The 20,873-nt window shown below is 44.0% G+C and overlaps 2 protein-coding genes across 2 annotated transcripts in view; one reads left to right on the forward strand and one right to left on the reverse strand.

The window, feature by feature from the left end:
* Srd5a1 (steroid 5 alpha-reductase 1) overlaps positions 1-18,160 on the reverse strand; it is a 37,021-nt gene extending 18,861 nt beyond the window's left edge. Inside the window, exon 1 of the mRNA XM_046430343.2 lies at positions 17,880-18,160. Within this exon, the coding sequence (XP_046286299.1) occupies positions 17,880-18,160 (281 nt within the window). The remainder of the gene's footprint in view (positions 1-17,879) is intronic.
* Positions 18,161-18,850: 690 nt separating this feature from the next.
* Nsun2 (NOP2/Sun RNA methyltransferase 2) overlaps positions 18,851-20,873 on the forward strand; it is a 33,208-nt gene continuing 31,185 nt past the window's right edge. The window contains exons 1-3 of the mRNA XM_046430363.2: positions 18,851-19,009; positions 19,125-19,282; positions 19,778-19,882. Coding sequence (XP_046286319.1) covers positions 18,914-19,009; positions 19,125-19,282; positions 19,778-19,882 — 359 coding nt within the window. The 5' untranslated portion in view covers positions 18,851-18,913. The remainder of the gene's footprint in view (positions 19,010-19,124; positions 19,283-19,777; positions 19,883-20,873) is intronic.

Consider the following 20,873-nt stretch of genomic DNA (forward strand, 5'->3'; position numbering starts at 1 on the left):
TCTGAATTTTAAAAATTTTGTACGGTGAGTGTGGCTGTCAACTGGAGCTCATTCACACGCAATACTGGCACCTATCTGAGATAACTAATGGGTTCAGAAGAGACTCCATCAGTGAGACAGGGAAGTTACATCTCCTGAGATGAAGAGCTGCCACTGTTGATTGACAAAGCTGAGATAATCAGGCAAAAGCAATAAACAAAGGCTCAGTTCATCTGAGAAGTTTCCAAATCTCAGGAAAGTAAAAGTACCCTATGAATGCTGAGGAAGAAAAGTGGATTAGGAAATCATCAGAGTACCCTACGTGTTCGCTATGCGCTCCTTGAGGACCACAGGTGTCCCCACAGGATGGGGAGCTCTGAGCTTCTCCTACACGGCAGAGTGGCTGCCTCCTCCAGACCCGACGACTGGTCAGCAATGTCTGTGCTCCTCTGCTCCAGAGGGGAAGGGGCCAAGGGAAAGCTTTCCTCCTGAGGGCTGAGATGCAAGCATGCCTAGGGAACAGCTATTCCTTAAAAACTTACAGTGAGATTTTTGGGGTTTTCTAATCTGGGAGGCAAACTTCATGCCTTGTGAAGTCACATTGTGAACTAAGAAATTATCTCTTGAAGTATTTTTCCCACAAACTGGAATAGTAATGTCCCAGATCTCTTACAGGGACAAACAAGGTACTCATTTACCAAATGCTTGGACTCTGGAAATAACGTCAGTGGCACCACACCCTACTCGAAACGTTGCAACCTTCAGTTTAGGAATATCAAATATCTAGAGATTGGGCATTAATTTAGGCTAGAGTAGATTTAACCACTTTTATTTATTTATTTGGGCATTATAGTTAGACACAGTGGTGGGTTCATCTCGGCAGAGTCACTCGTGCATGGGTGTGATCTGATTCAGTCCACTTCGGTCCCCATTCCCCACTTCTCTCCCCTTCTCCCTCCCTGATTCGCCCTGCTCTACTCCACTGCTCTTCCTCTCATCATGTATTTTTGATTGATGCTTTTTACATACACACAAAGGTGGAATCTTCTGGGCTATATTTATATATGAACAGAGCATGATTTTGCTAGATTCATTCCCCATTTCCTTCCCTTCCTTGTCCTCCCCCTTCCTCTTGTCCTACTGCACTGATCTCCCCTATATTTTAAATGATATCCATCCCCACCTTCCCCCTTATTTTCTTATATCTTCAGCATATGAGAGAAAACATGTGTCCCTTTATTTTCTGAGCTTGGCTTATTTCACTTAGCATGATGCTCTCCAGTTCCATCCATTTACGTAAGTGACATAATTTCATTCTTCTTTATGACGGAGTCAAACTTCATTATGTTATATAAACTACACTTTCTTAAACCATTCTTCTACTGACAAGCACCTGGGATGATTCCATAACTTTACCGTTATGAATTGTCTGCTATAAACCCTGATGCAGCTTATATATTGCTACAGTATGAGGTTTAGTTCTTCTGGATAAATACCAAGGAATAGGCTAGCTGGGTCATACAGTGGCTCCACTCCTAGGTTTTTGAGAAATTTCCACACTGCTTTCCAGAGTGCTTATACTAATTTACAATCCACCTACGATGTATGAATGTACCTTTCACCCCGCGTCCTCACCAGCATTTAATATTATTGTATCCTTGATAACTGCTGTTCTGACTAGTATAACATGAAATTTTAGTGTTATTTTGATTTGGATTTCCCTGACTGCTAGAGCTGTTTAATATTTTAGAATATATTCACTGGCTATTTGTGTTTCTTTTTTGAGAGATGTCTGTTTAGTTCTTTTGCCCATTTATTGGTTGGGTTGTTTATTTACTTTTGGTGTTAAGCTTTTTGAGTGCTTTGTATATTTTGGATATTAATCTCCTGTCAGAGGAGTAGCTGGCTAAGATTATCTTCTGTTTTATAGTCTCTCTCTTCATTCTCTTGGTTTTTTTTTTTTTTTTTTTTGGCTGTGCAGAAGCTTGGAATTTGATGGCATCTCACTTATTGATTCTTGGTTTTATTTCTTGAGCTTTAGGGGTTTTGTTGAGGAAATCGCTTGCATCTCTATAATGAAGAGTTGACCCTGTGTTTTCTTTTAGCAGTTGTAAAGTTTCTGGTCTAATTCCTAAGTCCATTTTGATTTGAGTTTTGTGCAGGCTGAGAGGTAGGGGTCTAGTTTTATTTTTCTACATATGGATCCAGTTTCCCCAGCACCATGTGTTAAAAAGGCTATCTTTCCTCCAATCTAGATTTTTTTGTACCTTCGTCAAGCATCAGACGGCTGTATGGGAGGCGGGAAGGGGGTTTCTGTGTCTTCTACTCTGTTCCATTGGTCATATCTGTTTTTATGCCTGTAAGATGCTGGTTTTGTAACTATAGCTCAGTAGAATAATTTGAGTCAGGTATTGTGATGCCTCCAGTTTCACTCTTCTTGCTCCGAATTGCTTTGGCTATTCTGGGTCTGTTATTCTTCCCAATGAATTTAAGGCTGGTTTTTTTCTAGTTCTGTGAAGAATGTCATTGGTGTTTTGATGGGGAGTGCACTGAATCTGTATATTGCTTTTGCTAGTACAGCCATTTTGGCAATATGAATTTTGCCTATTCAAGAACATGGGAGATCCTTCTATCTTCTAAGATCTTCAGTGTCTGTCTTTAGTATTCTATAATGTTCTTTGTAGAGCGCTTTCTCTTCCTTGGGTAGATTAATTTCCAAGTATCTTATTTTTTCAGGTCATTGCAAGCAAGATGGTTTTTCTGATTTCTTTCTCAGAAGAATCACTGTTGGAAGCTATTGATTCATGGGTGTTTAGTGTGTATCCTGCTACTTTGTTGAATTCATTTATCAACTCTAGAAGTCTTTTGGTGGAGTTTTGTATTGAATTTTTGGTCTTCTAGATACAGAATCACAGGATTATGGCACAACTAAATAGATTTAACTTCTCTGATGCCCATTAATTCAATATAAAGATTTGGTGAGAGTCATTCAATATAGGTTTAATTGTACATGTCTGACTTCTTCTTTTCCTATTTGTATCCATTTAATTTCCTTCTCTAAATCTATATTGAATAATTGTGGTGAGAGTGCACATCATTGTCTTGTTCCTGATTTGAGAGGAAATGCTGTCGGGTTTTCCTCACTCACTTTGTTACATATTGCCTCTATAGTGTTGAGGAAAGTTCCCTTTATCCCTAGTTTCTCCAGTGGTTTAACACGAATGGGTGCTGGATTTTCAAAGGTCCTTTCTGCTGGTATTGGGATGACCATATGACTCTTGTCCTTAATTGCATTTAGCAGGTGGATTCCAGTTAATGATCTGCATAGGTTGAGACAAGTTTTCACCCTTGAGAGGAAACCCACTTGATCAGGTGCATTATCTTCTTGATGTGTTTCTGAATGTGGTTTGCTAATATTTTACTAAGAATTTCTGCATCTATGTTCATCATCTATAGTTTTCTTTCTTGATGTCTTTGTCTGGTTATGATATCAGGGTTATACTGTTTTTACAGAATGCATGTTTTTATTTTTTTCTTAATTATAAACACAATATCTTTGTTTTATTTATTTATTTTTATGTGGTGCTGAGGATCAAACCAGTGCCTCACACATACTAGGCAGGCACTCTACCCTGAGCTACACCCCCAGCCCCACACTCAGGATGCGTTTGTGAGTGTTCTGTTCCTTTCAGTTTGAGAAGGGCTGGTGTTAGTCCTTTAAGGTTTGGTAAAACTCAGCTGAGAATCTGTCTGGTTCTGGGCTTCTCTTTGTTGAAGGGCTTTTAATTGCTGTTTCAATTCCATTACTTGATATTGGTCTGTTTAGGTTTTCTGTTCAATTTCTAGTTCAATCTGGGCATGTCATATGTGTCTAGAAATTTGTCAATGTCTTCTAGATTCTCCAGTTTATTGGAGTATAAATTTTCAAGTTTCTGAAGATTCTCTGGATTTCAGAAGTGTCTGTGGTGATATGTCCCTTTGTTTTTCATCTCTAATATTGTTCATTTGGGTCTTCTCACTCTTTCTTTTGGTTAGTTTGGCTAAGGGTTTATCAATCTTATTTATCTTTTCAAAGAACCAATTCTCAGTTGCAGTGATCCTGTGTATTTTTTTCATTCTCAATTTCATTGATTTTTGTTATAGTCTTAATTATTTTCTGTCTTCTACTGATTTTGGAATTAGTTTGTTCTTCCTTTTCTAAGTCCTTGAGGTAGAGCATAAACTTATTTATTTTGGATTTTTTTTTTTAAATGTAGGCACTTTGCCACATCCTTCAAGGCCGTTTATTCAGGTTACCAAACTGGGTGGTGAGCGGACTTAGAACAGACCGACCCACACAAAAGTAGAGAAAAAGCAGGGCCCAGTGGTCCAGCCAATCTCCAATGGAGGAAGACTGACTATGAGCAAGCTCGGCACATTTCTTATATAGGTTTTAAAATCAAAGGGATTTACTGTGAGAAAGTTACTTTAAAACAAACAGAACTGAGGTCAAAGGTATGAGCAGTTCAATGACAGTTATCAGCTTACACCCATAATTCTATACCCCAGGGTGCCTGGTATTTGAACATTAGGTCATGAACTGATAAATTCTGTGGCTGGCACAGAAGTCCCCTTTGAAGAGGGCATTACCATAGCAATTAAGCAATCTTCCATTGACACCTTTATACTGTGAAATTCCCAAGAGAAGGATTGCCTCTCTCTCTCTCTAGGCAGGTCAAGACCCATGATGCATTTGCTGCTCCCTAAAGGCACTCAATCCTATTTTTCTTCTTGGAACTGCTTTTATACTGTCCCAGAGAATTCCATATGTTGCATATCTGTTCTCATTTGTTTCTAAGAATTTCTTGATTTCTCTCTCATTTCTTCTATCATCCATTCTTCATTTAAAAGTGTATCATTCAATCTCCAAGTGTTTATGTTGTTTCTATTATTTTTCTTCTCATTGATCTCTAGTTTCATTCCATTAGAATTTGATAGGCTGCACATGATTCTATGGATTTTTAAAATTCATATCAACTAAGACTTACATTGTGATATAAAACACTGTGAACGTGGTCTATTTTGGAAAAGCTTCCATGAGCTGCTAAGAGGAAAGTAAATTCAGCTGTTCTAGAGTAAAATGTTCTATACTTGTCTATGAGGTCCATTTGATTTACAGTATTTAGGTTGGAAATAACTTTACTGATTTTACATTTGGATGACCTATATATTGGTAATATGGGTATGTTGAAATCACCCTGTATTATTTTATTGGGGTTTATCTGGGATTAAATGTCAAGAAGCATTTTTTAAATGTAATTAGGTTCACTGATGTTAGGGGCATACATATTCACTGTTGTCAAATCTTCTTGTTGGATCATTCCCTTTACTAGTATGTAGTTACCTTGTCTCTTTGGATTAATTTTTGCTTGAAATCGGCTTTGTCAGATATGAGAAAAGTAGCTACTCCTGCTTGTTTCCTAACCCCTTCTGAATGGAATATTTTTTTCCATTCTTTCACTCTTAGTCTATGGGTGTCTGCCTATGAAATGAGTCTCCTGTAAACAGCATATAGTTGGACCTTATTTCTTAATTCATTCTGCTAATCTATGTCTTTAAATTTGGTAGTCGAGAACACTTACATTCAGTGTTACTATGAGTGTGTGTTTGTTGTTTCCTGACGTTTTTGTTTGTTTACTATATCTAATTCTGTCTTAATTTTCATTTACTTGGTTGCTCTTCTAGTGACCTCCATCTGTTTGGTAGATCATCTATTTGGTGTTTGGTTCCTCTGTGTGCTGTGTATCTTTCAGTATTCTTTGTAGTGATCACAAATTCTTTTAGTTTATCCTTATCAAAGAAAATTTTTATTTTTCCATCAATTTTGCTGGATATAGCAATATTGGCTGACAATTGTTTTCTTTTAGAGCTTGGAATATTTCATTCCAGGCCCTCCTTGATTTTAGGGTCTGAGATGAGAAGTCAGAGGTGAGACTTTTGGTTTACCTCCAAATGTGACTTGATGATTTTGTTTTAGCTTTCAATATTCTTTCCTTATTTTCTATGTTAGGCATTTTGATTATGATGTCTTTGAAAGGTTCTGTTATGATATTATCTATCTGGGGGTCCTATATATATATCTGTGGACCCTAGCTCATTTCTAATATATGGAAAGCTTTTCGTTACTATCTCACTGAAAATGTTCTTAATGCCTTTAGCCTGTATCTCCGAGTTCTCTTCTATCTCAGCGACTCTCAGGTTTCTTCTCTTCGTGCTGTCTCAGAGCTCTTGAATATTCTGATCATGGTTTTTTATTTTTATTTTCCTTTATTGCATACTGTGTATTCAAGATCACATACCCTGTCTTCAAGGCCTGAAGTTCTGCTGAAGATCTACAGTTCTATTTTTTACACAATCTAATCTGTTGATGATGCCTTCAAGTGAATTTTAAATTTGATTCATTACGTCCTCCATTTCTAGGCGTTCTGCTTGGTTTCTTTTCATAATCTCTAATTCTTTATCAAAATGGTCTTTTATCTCCTATATTTGCTCTCTCAATTCATTCCTTAGTTCTTCTTTAACTTCATTGAATATTTTAATAATCTGTTTTTTAGAGTTCCTCTGAAATTTCATCCACTTCCATATCTGTGGGATCCTTTAATGGGGTACTGTGAATTTTGGGGGGGGAGATTTGCCTGTTTCCTCAAGTTTTCAGAAAGCTCAAACTTGCGCATCAATTGAGATGGACTCCCCTTACTTTTTTATACATGTGTCCTTTTATGTGTGGTTATCTTTTTTCTTTTGGGACTTCTCTATTTCTGATGTACAGGCAGATGTTCAGGAGTAGGATCGGAGGTCCCCTTCTATTTGTTCCTACTTGGGGCCTGTTTGAGGTTTGAGGTTTTTGTCTCCCTAGTTCTATGTGTTGAAGTATTTTTGAGGTTCAGGTGGGGCTAGATCTTGTGTTAGATTTGCTATTGCTTGGCTGAGCTGTGAGTACTGTTCAGCAGCAGAATCTTTACTCTGTGAACCTGAAGTGTACTGATCACTCCCAGCCCTTCTTAGAGGGAGGGCGAGCCAGGGGTAGCACTCATGACAGCAACACATGTGCAGCCTAAGATCTGTCCAGTGTCTACTTCGACACCTATAAAACTTATGGCCACCTCTATAGGAATGCCGAGGCCAGCATTTGACATCAGCACCAACAATAAAAACCGGGAGCCAGATCAGGCATTAAACACAAGGTGTCTACTACATTGTTCACTGTACAGTCTACAGTCACAGCAACCGCACCCTGGCTCCCGCTGAGCTATATGCCTGTGGGCTGAGTGATTTTTGTTGCTTTCCACTCAACAACTTCCCCCACCAACTCTGGTCCATTAAGATCAGCTCCCTCTGAATTCCACAGGCCACTTTTTTTTTTTTTATGCTGCTGTCCTCCCTCCGCCTGCACACCCCTCCACCCAGCTAAGGGGGCACGTCTCTAATGGGCTATTTCTTATATTATGTCCAATGTTTCAAAATTTCTGTGTCCATAGGGATTCTTTACTGTCCAGTATTAAATTTCAGTGACTTCTCTTAGTTACCCACTTCACTGAGGAGCAAGCTTCATGCTTTCTAAGTCTGGTGCTGGGAACTGCTGGGAAGTGCGTCCTCCCTCTCATCTTAGTCACCATATTCTGACAGTCCTTTTTTTGGGGGAGAGGGGGGGCTGTGCTGGCCTCATGCATGCCAGGCAAGTGTTCTACCACTGAACCACTATCACAGCCTAGATTTAACCATTTTTAACTTTAAAACAGATAATAATGCTATTACTTTTTTTCCTCAACAAACTGACATCTAAGCTCTCAACAGGCCTGACATTGGACACTTCTGCAGTAATGGTGAAACTGCACAGATCTCACTATGTAAGACTTAAATATGCACTTGGCTTTTTCAAGGCAACATTATGGTCACAATGAATATTTTGTTTTTCACGCTTCTACACTTAGCATAAAAGATATTTTTCTCCCTCAGATCATTGGGATCCACAAGGTCAGGGCAGAGGAGTCAGTATGCCTTGATACACACAATTAACTGGGAAGACATTAGGCTCAAACAGTTCCAGTTCTTAGGATTCTTATACACAAAACCAAACCCAGTTCAGTATAAACAGTTAAAAATTAGACTTGACCAACTAGAAACTACCAACTAACCTCTAACTGGAAACTCAACCAATCAGAAATCATCACCTAACTACTAACAGGAGATTTGACCAATCAGAAACCACCAACTAACCGCTAACAAGGGACTGTCCACTCTAAACAATCAAATATTTTCTTTGTCTTGCTTCTGGGACACTTAATAAAAGTTTTCCCTTCATGCCCCTTCAGGGGGGCCCTAACCACCTGGGAGTTGAAGCTATCTGATTCATGAATTGTTGTCTGCTCAAATAGTCTTTGAAAATTCAGTGCACTCACATTTATCTTTTGATACCCTTAAATACCCTTAGTTTAATACTCTCTCAGTTCCCTGCTTTTTTAGCATCACAAATGTCACATGACATGTTTAAAAGTGGCATGGTGGTACTCGCGATTTAGGAGGCAAGTTCAAGGCCAGCCTCAGCAACTTAGTGAGGTCCTGAGCAACTTAGGGAGACATTGTCTCAAAATAAAAAATTAAGAAAATTAAAGGGCTGGGGATGAGGGTCAGTGTCCTTGGGTTCAATCCCTAGTAGCAAACAAACAAAAAGCAAAAAACAAAACACTGAGGTTTCTCTGAAGGGACATTAAGTTTCATAGGAGAAACATGAGTCAGAAGCAGGTAAGATTCTTGAAGGCACCAAAATCAGGAATAAGAGAATCAAGATCCACGTGGCTATGGCTGAGAACAGACCTTGGTGTAGATGTCAGGACTTGGGCATTTGAACCCCTGCATACTGGGGCCATTTGAAGACCTCTGACCACAGCCAGCCATAATAAAGGTGGCCACCAAGGGAGAGCCATGGCATCAGTACCTCGTGCTCAGCCTTTTTGTAGCTCAGTGAAGAAATAACCCCCTGATAAAGTCAGTGCTGAGGGTGGGAGGGGAGAGCCGTGAGCCAGAGCAGCTGGTCAGGTAAGGCCCCAGCTGATCTGGCCAGCAGGAGGCGATGCAGAGCATGAGTCTGTGGAGCCAGCAGCTACCCAGGGACACATGCAGAGCTGCGGTGAGCTGGAGTAGTACCACCAGGACACCACTGCCAATGTCAGGTGACCAGGTTTAGAGGTGACAGTGGAGAACGAGCAGGGGGAAGAGGAGGAAGTCCAGCAGGAGAGAGAGCAGGTGAGGAGGAGCTGGCTAGGCCGCTGGCCCAGGAGAGAAGAGCATGGAGGCAGAGGAGAGGGCTGGGGACCGAATGAGCACAGGGAGGCAGCGGAGGGAGTGCTGCTGCAACCCGAGCTCAGTCTCAGGCAAGCAGGAGAGCAGAGGGAGGGTTCTGCCTGCCCACTGGCTGCCCACCAGGAGGCCCCCTGGGCAGGGCGACTCCACCAGACCACAGCGTGACAGGAGCCACTCCATCCCGCACAGGAAACCCTGGGCAAGATGCCTGCCCAACTTTAGAGTGCTTCATCTTAGGCAGACGCCACCCTCATTACTGATGCTTGGGGTCAAGGTCACTCACGTAATCCTCATGCACTCACCTACATGAAAACCTGGGAGGCCAGCTAAGAGGCCGTGAGGAAGCACCTGTCTGAGGTAGCTGGCAGCACATCAGACACTGTTCCTTGCTCAGAAAGACCCAGGACAGAGGGGAGGAAGCTGTGTCTGTCCTCAAGACCCAAACCCTGGGGGCAGGAGGAGGAGGCCTCAGCACAGACAGAATGCAGGGGACAGCTACAACTACTGAGGGCCACTGCATGTCACATATTAAAGACATCCCCCCAAAAGTCCTTTGCCATCCTTGGGGGACTAGACAGGCCCTCCACAGATCGCTCCTCATCACACCATACCCTCTCCCCTTCCAGGCAGGCTGCCCTTTATTCCCTGGTATTCCGGTCAAAAGATCCTGCCAAGGTCTTTTGGCAAGCACATCAGCAGGCAGGGTCCCTTATCCTAGAAATAAACACGCCCGCCCCTTACTTGCCCTCCCTCTTTGAGATTATGGTCCATCTTCCTTGTCCAGGTTCTGTCACTGGCTCTTGGAAGAACTGTCATTCTGCAGCCACCACTGGATGCCCCTGCCTGTGGCCAGCCCCAGGACCTCGTTCTAGACCTCAGCCCTCCTGCTGCCCTCTTGGTGTCCCCGTGCCCACCTGGGCTTGGTTTCTTCTGTTCTTGTGCTGGGTCCTGTATCATCTGTGGTGCTCTGTCCAGGTGGAGGGGCTCTCTAAAGTTTGCAAGGCCAGCGAAGAGGGCTTATCACCAGTGCCGAATGCTGTTTCCACCCCAGGTCTCTTCCAAGTTCTCGCCGACTCGGGTCATATGACTATTTAATAAGTTAGTTGCTTGGATAAGACAGAAAATGTTCTTGTCTTTTTGGACAACATAAGTGTCCCTGAACCACATGGGCTCTGTGCAACATATACAGCAGTTTTAAAAACTACACCTGGCCCAGCAAATCCTCTTGGAATGGCGTTTTAACCCACTAGTCCAGGGATCAGGGGCTTCAATACCAGCACTCCCGCATTCAGCAGCCCTGGTCCCACACCTGTTCTGTGCAGTCTTGCCTGCGCCCAAGGATCTATTCAGGTTCTACCACTCTAGGGACGACTCTGGGTCTTTGGGGGGCAGTCAGTGTTCACTCTTCCATTTGAGTGATGCCTCCCATCCCAAGGCCTACACTGACACAAGACTCTACGAAGTGCCCCCTTAGTTTCCAATGCCACGCCTTCAGAGGTCTTCACTGGCACTGCAGCTGGCAGCCGTGTGCATGAACCATGCAGAGTACATGCAGGATGTGCCCATCACACAGCGAGGCCAAGTACTGATGCCAAGTACTGAGCACTGGATGGGTCCTTCCACACAGGCAGTCCAGGGACTCACCTGGTGTAATATGCATGCCAGGCAGCGCCATCCCTGTGCCTGTTTTGAGGTGGGGAAACCCTGGCGCACATGGTTCAGTAACTTCCCCCAGGTCACAAGTGATGGGTTGTAAAGGCCGTCAGAATCAAAATGGAGTCACTTCTGTGGAGCTCTACAGAAATTAGGATGTGGCACAATGATCAGTAAAAATGAAAGTGTCCTCTGAACTGTGTTAGCATACATCCTTGCTGGGGTTTCTCCGTGAGATGCTTAAGGTCATGAGGTGTAAGTTTTACCTAAAAATAAATGTGTGAACAAGAGCGCAATGCAACATCCACTGTTCTGTGTGTCAGGTGCAGCAACTTCCAAGTTTTCATAAGGTGAACGTAAATGAGATAAATGTTTATAAGTGAACTTTCCCTGTAACTTGGAATGTTAAAGTTACGTGGAATTAAGTAAGATACTCATAAAAGTCTAAACCTGTCTCCACAGAGAAGCCTTTATCCTCATGTCCCTGTTCCACACCGAACAAGTGGGAGGGAGCAGGTGTTTCTAGACGTAAATCTGGTCGAAAACAAACAATTCAAGACTGACTGCTTTCCTTTTGGGTCTTCACTGGAAACTAAAGCTAGTAAGAATTAAAAATTATTAAAACTGTAATTCTATATGCAAAGAATGTAAGAAAATTAAGATGGATTGATGACAAATTAAGTTCATGTCTAAAAGGGAGTGTTTTTAAAAAAGCTTTTCAAAATGTAAATTTAAGGAAGGAAATAAAAACAAGACAGAAAGGAACATACAAGTTGGAAAGAGATGTGAAAACAGGGGTAGGTATCAGGATGCACTTTTGATAAGTTAAAATGATACATGCATAGTGTATGTGTGTGTGAGAGAGGGGTGGGACAGGGGAGAGGGAATTCTGTGTGGGAGGATGAAGTTGTGGTCCAAGCAGAACCCTGTGCACAGGGCCTCTGTCACGTAACAGGGTCCTTTTCATCTTCTGAAGGTAAACCCTGCTGCTCAACCACTGGGGGCTTGTTTTAAAACCGGCAGGTTTTGCTCCCTCTTTCCCTCAATCCCTCCCCAGCTGCCGGGAAGCAGGGGTACCCTTCCTCCTGTCCTACTGTGAGTGTGCTCGCTATCCACAAGCTTAAAGAAACTCTAGACCTAGCATGTCAACCAGTAATTGGATCTGCTAATAATGATGCTGGGAGAACAGCCACCCGCAGCCCCTTGTGAGCCCTCTGTTCCCCTGGCAGTGAGAACGGCAGCCTCTATGACAGAGCCCCTTGCCTCCCCGTCTGCTAGTAAAGCAATTAAACTCTTTTTTTCTGTTTTCTTAAAACTTTGTCCTAAGCATTGGGGACAAGGACCAAGCTTTTGGTATCAACTAGATTGTTCCAGAATGGGAAAAAATAAATACAGGGCAAAGCTAGAGATGAAGCGGGTCTGGGCAGATGGTGGAGTGGGAGGTTTGAGAAGGATGAATCTTACGAGAGAAACTTTGTGTATGATAAGTTGGCGCTAAGTAGAGAAAAACGTTCACAGGTTTTTCTAAAACTTGAGCATTAACACACCAATACAAAACCAGAATCTACTGTTCTGTTTGAAGCAATAGGTTTTTCTGGAAATGCCCATCTGTTCTCCATGAAGATGCACAGGAGCTCTTCTCTGTTTCCTTTAGAGTGCTGGGGATTCAACCCAGGCCCTTCCAGGCACGTTCTCTACCACTGAGCTACGGCCACCTGCACTAGGTTTCAATTTCTAATTCTGAAATTGATGTCTTTATAATTTCGACCATCTCCTGCAGGGCAACTTTTCTGGTCTTGTAGTCTCCGCTGGATTTTGTACCTCTTAGCTTTGAGTCAGCTCCTGTGGGATTCTGATTTCCTCCCCAGCCCTGGCTCAGCTACTGCAGCCTGGTGCTAACAATGTGTTTTCCTGACATACTGTCCTGAAACCAGATGACTTCATGCACCTCCATGAGAGGTGCTGAGAAGCGTGGGGTACTGCAAACGGAGCTGGTTCTCACTTGTCACTATGACTTGCACTCTTGGAGTGCAACACATGCTCCTCCAGGCTCTAATTAATCCCCAGCACCTTCTCACCAGGCTTGACTTCCAGGTACCTTCCCAGGCTTACCAACAGAAGCAAGCACACCACGGGAGGATCTTTTTCCTACCTTTTGGCAACCAACCTGAGAAACAAAGATTTTGTTATATCAAGATAATTTCCTGGGCTGGGGTTGTGGCTCAGCAGTAGAGCATTCGCGTAGCACGTGCGAGGCCCTGGATTTGATCCTCAGCACCACATAAAAATAAATAAAGGTATTGCGTCCAACTATAACCAAAAAAAAAAAATAATAAATATATATAAAAAAAAGACGATTTCCTGTGTTTCATGGTGTCTTTATAAGTTTTTGGTTACTTAGGAAAATTGGCCCTCTTTTTTTTTCCACATCTATTTGCTATTGAATTATTTTACTTGTCATTCTCGTTTAACAATAATTGATTATTATTTGATATTGATATTAACCCTATTTTGCTTGAATGTTTCTAAAATATTGACATGTGGAGCATTCTGCCCAGAATCAAAGTTCTAAATGAGTCTTTTCACGTAGAGTTAACGGAGATTTTCCAGCTGGGCTGTGGATCTCGAGTGTCCCCTAATGGTCCATGTGCTAAAGACTTGGTCCCCAGCTGATGGTACCCCTGGGAGGTGCTGGAACCTTTAGATGGCAGGGCCTAGTGGAAGGAAGGTCACTGGGAACTTACGTAAAGGGAGAGTGCGACCAGGGCCCTGCCCTCTCTCTTTGCTGCCCCCTCCACTTGCTCTGCCATGATATTCTGCCTCACACAGACCCAATGCTTCGTGGTCAACTGACCATGAACTGAATCTCTGAACCTTAAACCATAAACTTATCCTCCTTGTGAGTTGCTTAGGTCAGGTATTTTGTCCCAGGGATGGAAAACTGACTAACACAGGCCACCAAACATCCTCAAAGGGAAACAAACCTTATTTTGTAATAAACCAACTCTGCTTACCTGGAACGTTGGGTTGAATGGGAAACACTTTAAATAATAAAGCAATGCTAAATCTTTTTAAAGTTATATTTGTATGGACAGATTACTGATGTAAAATTTATGAATTCTGATATTCCTAGTGTCAGTCATGCTGACAGTCCTGATTGTATTTTAAAATCCTGTATGTGATGAAAATCACTACTTCCTCATCCTCTGCTGAACTCTTGTCAGGATGCTAAGCAGGCTATTCTAAGTCTCTTGTCATCCCCCATTCTGATTCTTTCCTACACGATTGCAATCATTGAGCATTAACACACCAATACTCTAAAGAGCACTCCTGAAGATCAATGGAATCAACAGGAATTTCCAGGACTCAATGAAGAAACTGAGGGGCTCATGAAACCACTAGCCAAGATCAAACTGAATCGGACCCCTCATGTGAGATGGACTAAACTGATACAATTTACACATTTTTACATCTTTTATTTAAATAGTTTTTGGCTTTTTAACTTAAATGCTTTTGTCTTCTAGATTTGAGAAAACATCTTTCTTATAGTCTACAGCAATTTAGTAAAGTACGCTTTTGTGAACACAGAAACACATTTTTCTTCCCTACCTGGTACTTCAAACATTCAGAAACTAATCATACTTTTATTTTTTATGCAAATATAGTAATTTGTACAAGTTTAGTAAGAATCTGTTCTCTTTATAGTCTACAGATGGGAACAATGGCTTCAATTGGAATGCCATATTTGAAAATATGTGTAGAATTCCCGGCTTCAAGGGTTCCCAGCCTTATAGTGAGCAAATAAAAACTGTCACTCTTCTGTAGTCCCTGGGACTCTAAGGCATCGTGGTGCTACATGTGAAACCTGAAGCCTACCTTCAGAGGGTTCAAAATCTGAGATTACAATATGGCAACTCACATGTCCTGCTGAGCTAATGTAAATAATCCAAATTGGTAAGACTAAGCTTATTTTGCAAAATAATTAGTTTTTCTTTGATTACTTTTGCTCCAATTTTGGTAAGACTGCAAGTACAAAATTATGTTTCAGAAGCAAACTACAGTACACTCACTATTAGACTGCATCTTTATTCATTGTTTTCGGGTTCCTACTATTTACCTCTAGATGGGACTAGATCCTAAATCATCCTAGCTTTTTCCCTAATATCTGGCTACAATTCTCCAACTAAGAACGGGAACTGCTCTTTTCTAAAGAGCTAAAAGCTGAAACGATGCAGCTTGATACAAATTTCAAGAAATAAGCCTTGTGTTTGATGTATAGGCTTCACAGCAAGTTTATCAAACCACCTGATGCTTTAACCAGAGACTCCAACTACAAATCAATATGAGAAGTTTGGCTGGTCAGCCTGGGGGCAGCTTTTCCCAAGATGGTGGAACAATTCTCCCTATCACAATGCAGTGTCCTTGCCCTCTGAATCTTTCCTTGTTGCTATCACACGATAGGATACTGTTGTAGTTAATATTTCACAATCTCCCTACTGTAAGTAACCTGGCAGAATCTAAGGAATCCTTTACTTCACCTAGAAGGTAGCTCTGGCAACATCCCCAACTCAACTTTTCGTTCAACTTATTCTAATTGTCCGTTTTAATAACGCTCTCAATTCAACCTAGCTACAGGCTATTGAATGATAAAATTATCTGTGCCAGTGGTAATACCACATGTTGTATCTGGATAAATCCTTTTGTGAATATTGAGACCCAACCATACAAAATAAGAGAAATAAGCGAATAGGCTCAATGGTTACAACAGTTCCCATTGGACATTTAATTTTGTGTGTTTGTGTGTGTGTGTGTGTGTGTGTGTGTGGCACTGGGGATCAAATCCAGGGCCTCACACATGCCTTGGTTCAAGGCCCCTAAATTGTTATGTAATTGGATTTGTTGGATTTGTTTTATATTATTTCACTTTGAATTCATACCTATTGCTTGACAACTTTCTACAGAAGTACAACAGAATAATGATGGCCCAGGACTTTGATGATAGCCAATGTCTACAAAATAGGGAGAAAAAAATGACTAATAGCGGACTCAGTTAAACAGTCTGAGATTCACTTTTTCTAAACCTCTTTATCTATCGCTCAGATGTGGCTAAAATATGGTCATATGTTGACAGACTTCTCAACTACTCTTTACTCAGTGTTGACAGACTAGACCAAACCAACAACCAGACAGGCTAGTCCTGGCACCTAAGAACAATCAAACCCAAGTCCATGATGATCGAGTGGCAATGCTCTCAGAGAAAAAGCCTGACCCAAAGGGAGAAATGTGAAAGTGTTAAATCAGCAACAAGTCACTTCTGTCAAGTCCTAACAACACCACTAGCAGATCATACAGCTGATAAACACCACCAGCAGATCATGCAGCAGATGGCTTTGAGGAAGGAGATCTCATGTATACATGCCCAGTACCAAGAACCAGCAAAAAGACTGCCAGACCTACAACTTTGAACAATGGCCACCACAACCTTACCCAAAATATAACTTCTGCAAGGATGTCTGTCCAACAATTGTTTATTCTTGTGCTGATACTACCCTTGTTGTTGACCTTTGTAGCCAAGCACCATTGTTGGAAAATATTTCACATAAATCCTTGTTTTGTTGTCTTGAAAACTTCCCCCAGGGAAGCATATCCACAGACTTCATTGCAATGCTCTGCTATTCTCAAATTTATTAATCTTTGGAGAATATCTGTTATTTAGGTCAACATATCTAACAGTCTGACTCCAGAGCTCGCTTTTATCCAGTAGAGAAACACAAGTTCTGATGAATTTATGGAAAAGTATATATAGACAGGAGTCTCATTGATATTAAAATTGCAGTAAAGCTCTATCACATAACAAAAAAATAGATCAAGCAGCCTGACAATAACTCTGCTTAACAGAATACTCTTTAGGAGCCTAAATTACATAGTACTCACTTAGCCTTTGTTCAACTCTGGCCTGGTTTAACGTTCCTGCAATGAGAGCTTAGAGGCAGTTGGTCAGGTGTAATGTGCCTGTCTCCAGTTAACTCCTGTACAGCAAGCCCTCTGGGTCCCAGCCACCTGTTCTGGTCACTGGATCTGAAACTCTGTCCTTTTCCTCCAGTGGAATGTAAGACACCAGCAGAGAAAAAAGTCTTGTAAACACACACAAGTTGAATTCTCTCAACCTTTCTAGGAGGTGGGTGTTTTAAGGTAGGTTCCAAAAATCAGAGAGGTTGCTTAACCTGCCTATTTTCCAACAGCAGCTGAACTCAGCCTTCTCAGATGCAGGCACATTGTTTTAACTGTGCAGTTTTTCAGAGCCTGAATGAAAACATTAACATTTTGATTTAAAATTTCTGGTCAATTATTTGCTTTAGCTGTTTAAAAGCCAGACAAACCCCAACTTATTAGACCTAAAGACTTCAGATAATCATTTAAAAAATCTTCACAACTGCCCCCCACTCCCCCCAAATTAAAAGTCACTCTTAAGATGTGTTTAGGGTCCTTGCCTGGAAAGCCATCCCCATAGTCCTTGCATAAGGTGCTGGAGAAAGTCTGAATTGGTGTGCGAGTATAAATTTTTGGACCAGGTTCTCTAGTTGCAGCGGGGTCATCTGACTAGGGGAAACGTTCCACCAGGGACAAACATCCCAAAGGGTAACACAACTGCAATAGTGATTTAAGGCAACCAGCGCCATGTCTTGGGGTCAGAAACTGCAGACTACCTCCAGAGGAACTCAATCCATGTGAGACTGTCACTTCCCAGGTCAAAGTCCCAACGCCTTTTCCCATCTCGCCTTTTCTGCCCTTTCTAACCGTCGCACGTCTTTTCCGGACCAACCCCCAGTATTTCTGAACTAACTCCGGGGTCGCGGGATACAGGGAGCCGCACCGCCGGCGCAGCGCGCGGCAGCGGGGGACGTTACCGGTGCACATAGTGGACGATGAACATGGCCAGGAGGATGCGGTTGGGCCAGCTGCGGAGGCGCTCCGAGGACGCGCGAACGCACTCGCAGAGCGGCCAGACCAGCGAGGGCAGCTCCTGCAGGACCCAGGCGGTCTTCGCGGGAAGGCGGCGGCCCCGCCACTGCGGTGAGTAGCGGCCATAGGGAGCGCCCACCAGCAAGATCCACACGAAGCCCAGGGCGCCCAGGAAGCACTCTAGGCAGGCGAGCGCGTCCAGCAGGCGCGGCTCCGCCAGCTCCATCCCGGCAGGCGGCCGCTCGCTCCATGCCAGGAAGCGGCGGCGGGTGCCATATAGGGCGGCAGAAGGGGGCGGGCGGCCTGGTTACGCAAAGCCTGCGCGCCGCCTACGACTCAGCCTCCTCCGGGCCCGCGGTAGAAGCAGGGGTCCGGGAGTGGGACCAGCCACCTGCTCCGCCACCCAGCCGGCCAGTAGGACCCGCCAAACCGGCGGACCCAGCGCGCCACGCCCACACAACTGGAGCCCCGCCCACAAGCCGGAGCCACGCCCTCCCGCCCGCGTATTCCGACGGCCCTTGCCCACACCACTGGAGCAGCGCCCTGGCCCTCGCGAAACCCCGCCCATACAGCCGGCCGCGCCCCCACGCGACCGGAGCCCCGCCCCCGCACTCAGAGCCCTCCTCTCCACGCCTACTCCAGGGCTGCAGGAGCACCCTCCACGGGGTCCCGCATTGCTCTGCGCACGCGCCGTTCCCAGGCGGTCCGCGGAGATGCCTGCGCTTGGGAGAGAGCGGCGTGCTTCTCATAAAGACGTGTTTGGAGCTCCTCTCAAGAGCCTCTCTTCCTTGCGGCGTGCTGCGTTTCTCTCGCGCTCGTTTTCCGGGAGGACGGGTTGTGGCGCTTTGGGCACATTTCTTGATGACCCCTGAAAGGACCAGGCCCACCCTCACGGGGGCCTTGGGCACAGGCCGGAAGTCCTGAGCGTCACGGCCTGGCGGGCCGGTGTCTGCGCGCAGCGTGCGCGGCCGCGTGGGCCATGGGGCGGCGGGCGCGGGGTCGGCGGCTCCAGCAGCAGCAGCGGCCGGAGGGCGTGGAGGACGGCGCCGAGGGCGGCGGGAAGCGCAGCGAGGCGGTAGGAGCCGGGCGCGGCGGGCCGGGCGCCGCCTGGTCCTCCCGACCCCCGGGCCCGCGGGCGCCGGCGAGGGGAGGCTCCTTGCGCCCTGCTTAGACTCCCGTTTGCTCCCCAGGGCTGGGAAGGCGGGTACCCCGAGATCGTCAAGGAGAACAAGCTGTTCGAGCACTACTACCAGGAGCTCAAGATCGTGCCCGAGGGCGAGTGGGACCAGTTCATGGGCGCACTCCGGGAACCCCTTCCGGCCACTTTGAGAATTACTGGCTACAAGAGGTAGGGCTGCCGGCAGGTCCAGGCCCAGGGGTTCCTCCGGGGAATGTTGGAGCGCCGCAGAGCTGCCTCTTTCCGGCCGTTTGCATTCAGGAAATATTGACCAGGGGCTCAGGGGTTAGTGAAATAAGTATAGGTCAAGGAGGCATTGCATTTGGTGGCCAGAGGGAAAGGTTTGGTGAGGAATTGGTGAGCTGAGGATCCTGCCTTTGCAACAAGAGAATATATGACATTGAATTTGCCTGATATAGCTAGGTGTTTATTTCCAATCACTGTAGTTAAGAGCTTTCTAAGATGAGATGCAAGTAAAAATGAGCCGCAAGTAATAAATGCAAGGAAGGCATTTAGTGATTCATAAATATTGTTCATAAATTTTTAAGGAATGTGGTGTAAAGGCAATGGCTGAGGAACATCTTCTCTCCATGCAGTTGGTTTCAGTTTTAAAACACATGAAGTATTAAAGACTGCAGTGTATGAAGCTTGCTTGTTTTTTAATAGCCATGCAAAAGAAATTCTCCATTGCTTGAAGAACAAGTATTTCAAGGAATTGGAAGACCTGGAGGTGGATGGTCAGAAAGTTGAAGTTCCACAGCCACTAAGTTGGTAAGTATCACAAGGTTTAGTCATGTTGGATAATTCTTTGAGATTTTAATTTTTGTCCCCTGAATGTATCTCTCGGCAGTGCATTTGCTGTTATCATGAAAAGTGACTTTGTGGACATCCTCAAAGAGCGCTTCTCACCACAGAACATTGGTATGCACGTGTTCACAAATGACTTGCAGTTTTCTGTTTCGGTCACTAACTTCACTTCGTTTGTTTTAGTAGGTCCAGTATCTTTTCTTCCTTGATGTTACCACTCTTGTTTCCATTTACAGCCTTTGTTTTCTCACCTCAGAATTATTGCAAAGTGGCTACACCACATTCATTCAGAAAAAAGACAGACTCAGTCTGACAGAAGTGATGGATCATGTCGCGCCCCAGCCCAGACTTTACCTGCAGAGCTGGTCTGCAGCACTTTTTCTCACAGTGCCAGTGCAGCGCCTTCTGTACTTGCGGGGGGCGGGGCGGGGGGTCTGTAGGTTACCTGTTCTGGTTTCAGTTGTGTGAAGGGGATCCCCTGTTCCCACAGCACAGGATGCGCGAACGCACTCGCAGAGCGGCCAGACCAGCGAGGGCAGCTCCTGCAGGACCCAGGAGTCTTGTGAAATGTCTGGGATACTTGAACAATCTGGAGATGCCCAGCCCTGGGTTAACTTATAAAAGTTGTCAAAGCAGATTGTGATTGTTCTGTATTTAAGGTTGAGTTTGAGATATTGAGAATTCCCACCAAGAAAACCACAAACATTTTAAGTAATTGCTGCATGAGGATGAATTTAACAAGTGTTTTCTGGCAACTTTTGAGACTTTGGAGTATTGAAATGGGGTGGTGGTGGTGGTGTTTGGTATTGGGGATTGAACCCAGAGGAGGCACTTTGCCATTGAGCCACATCCCATGCCCTCTAATTTTTATTTTGAGTCTCAGGGTCTCACTAAGTTGTTTAGGTCCCTTGCTAAATTGTTGAGGCTGGCCTCAAACTTTAGATCCTCCTCCCAA

The sequence above is a fragment of the Marmota monax genome, unplaced genomic scaffold, assembly GCF_021218885.2.
Source record: "Marmota monax isolate L192 unplaced genomic scaffold, Marmota_monax_Labrador192_F-V1.1 WCK01_AAM20220418_F8-fsc00082, whole genome shotgun sequence".
Classification (NCBI taxonomy): domain Eukaryota; kingdom Metazoa; phylum Chordata; class Mammalia; order Rodentia; family Sciuridae; genus Marmota; species Marmota monax.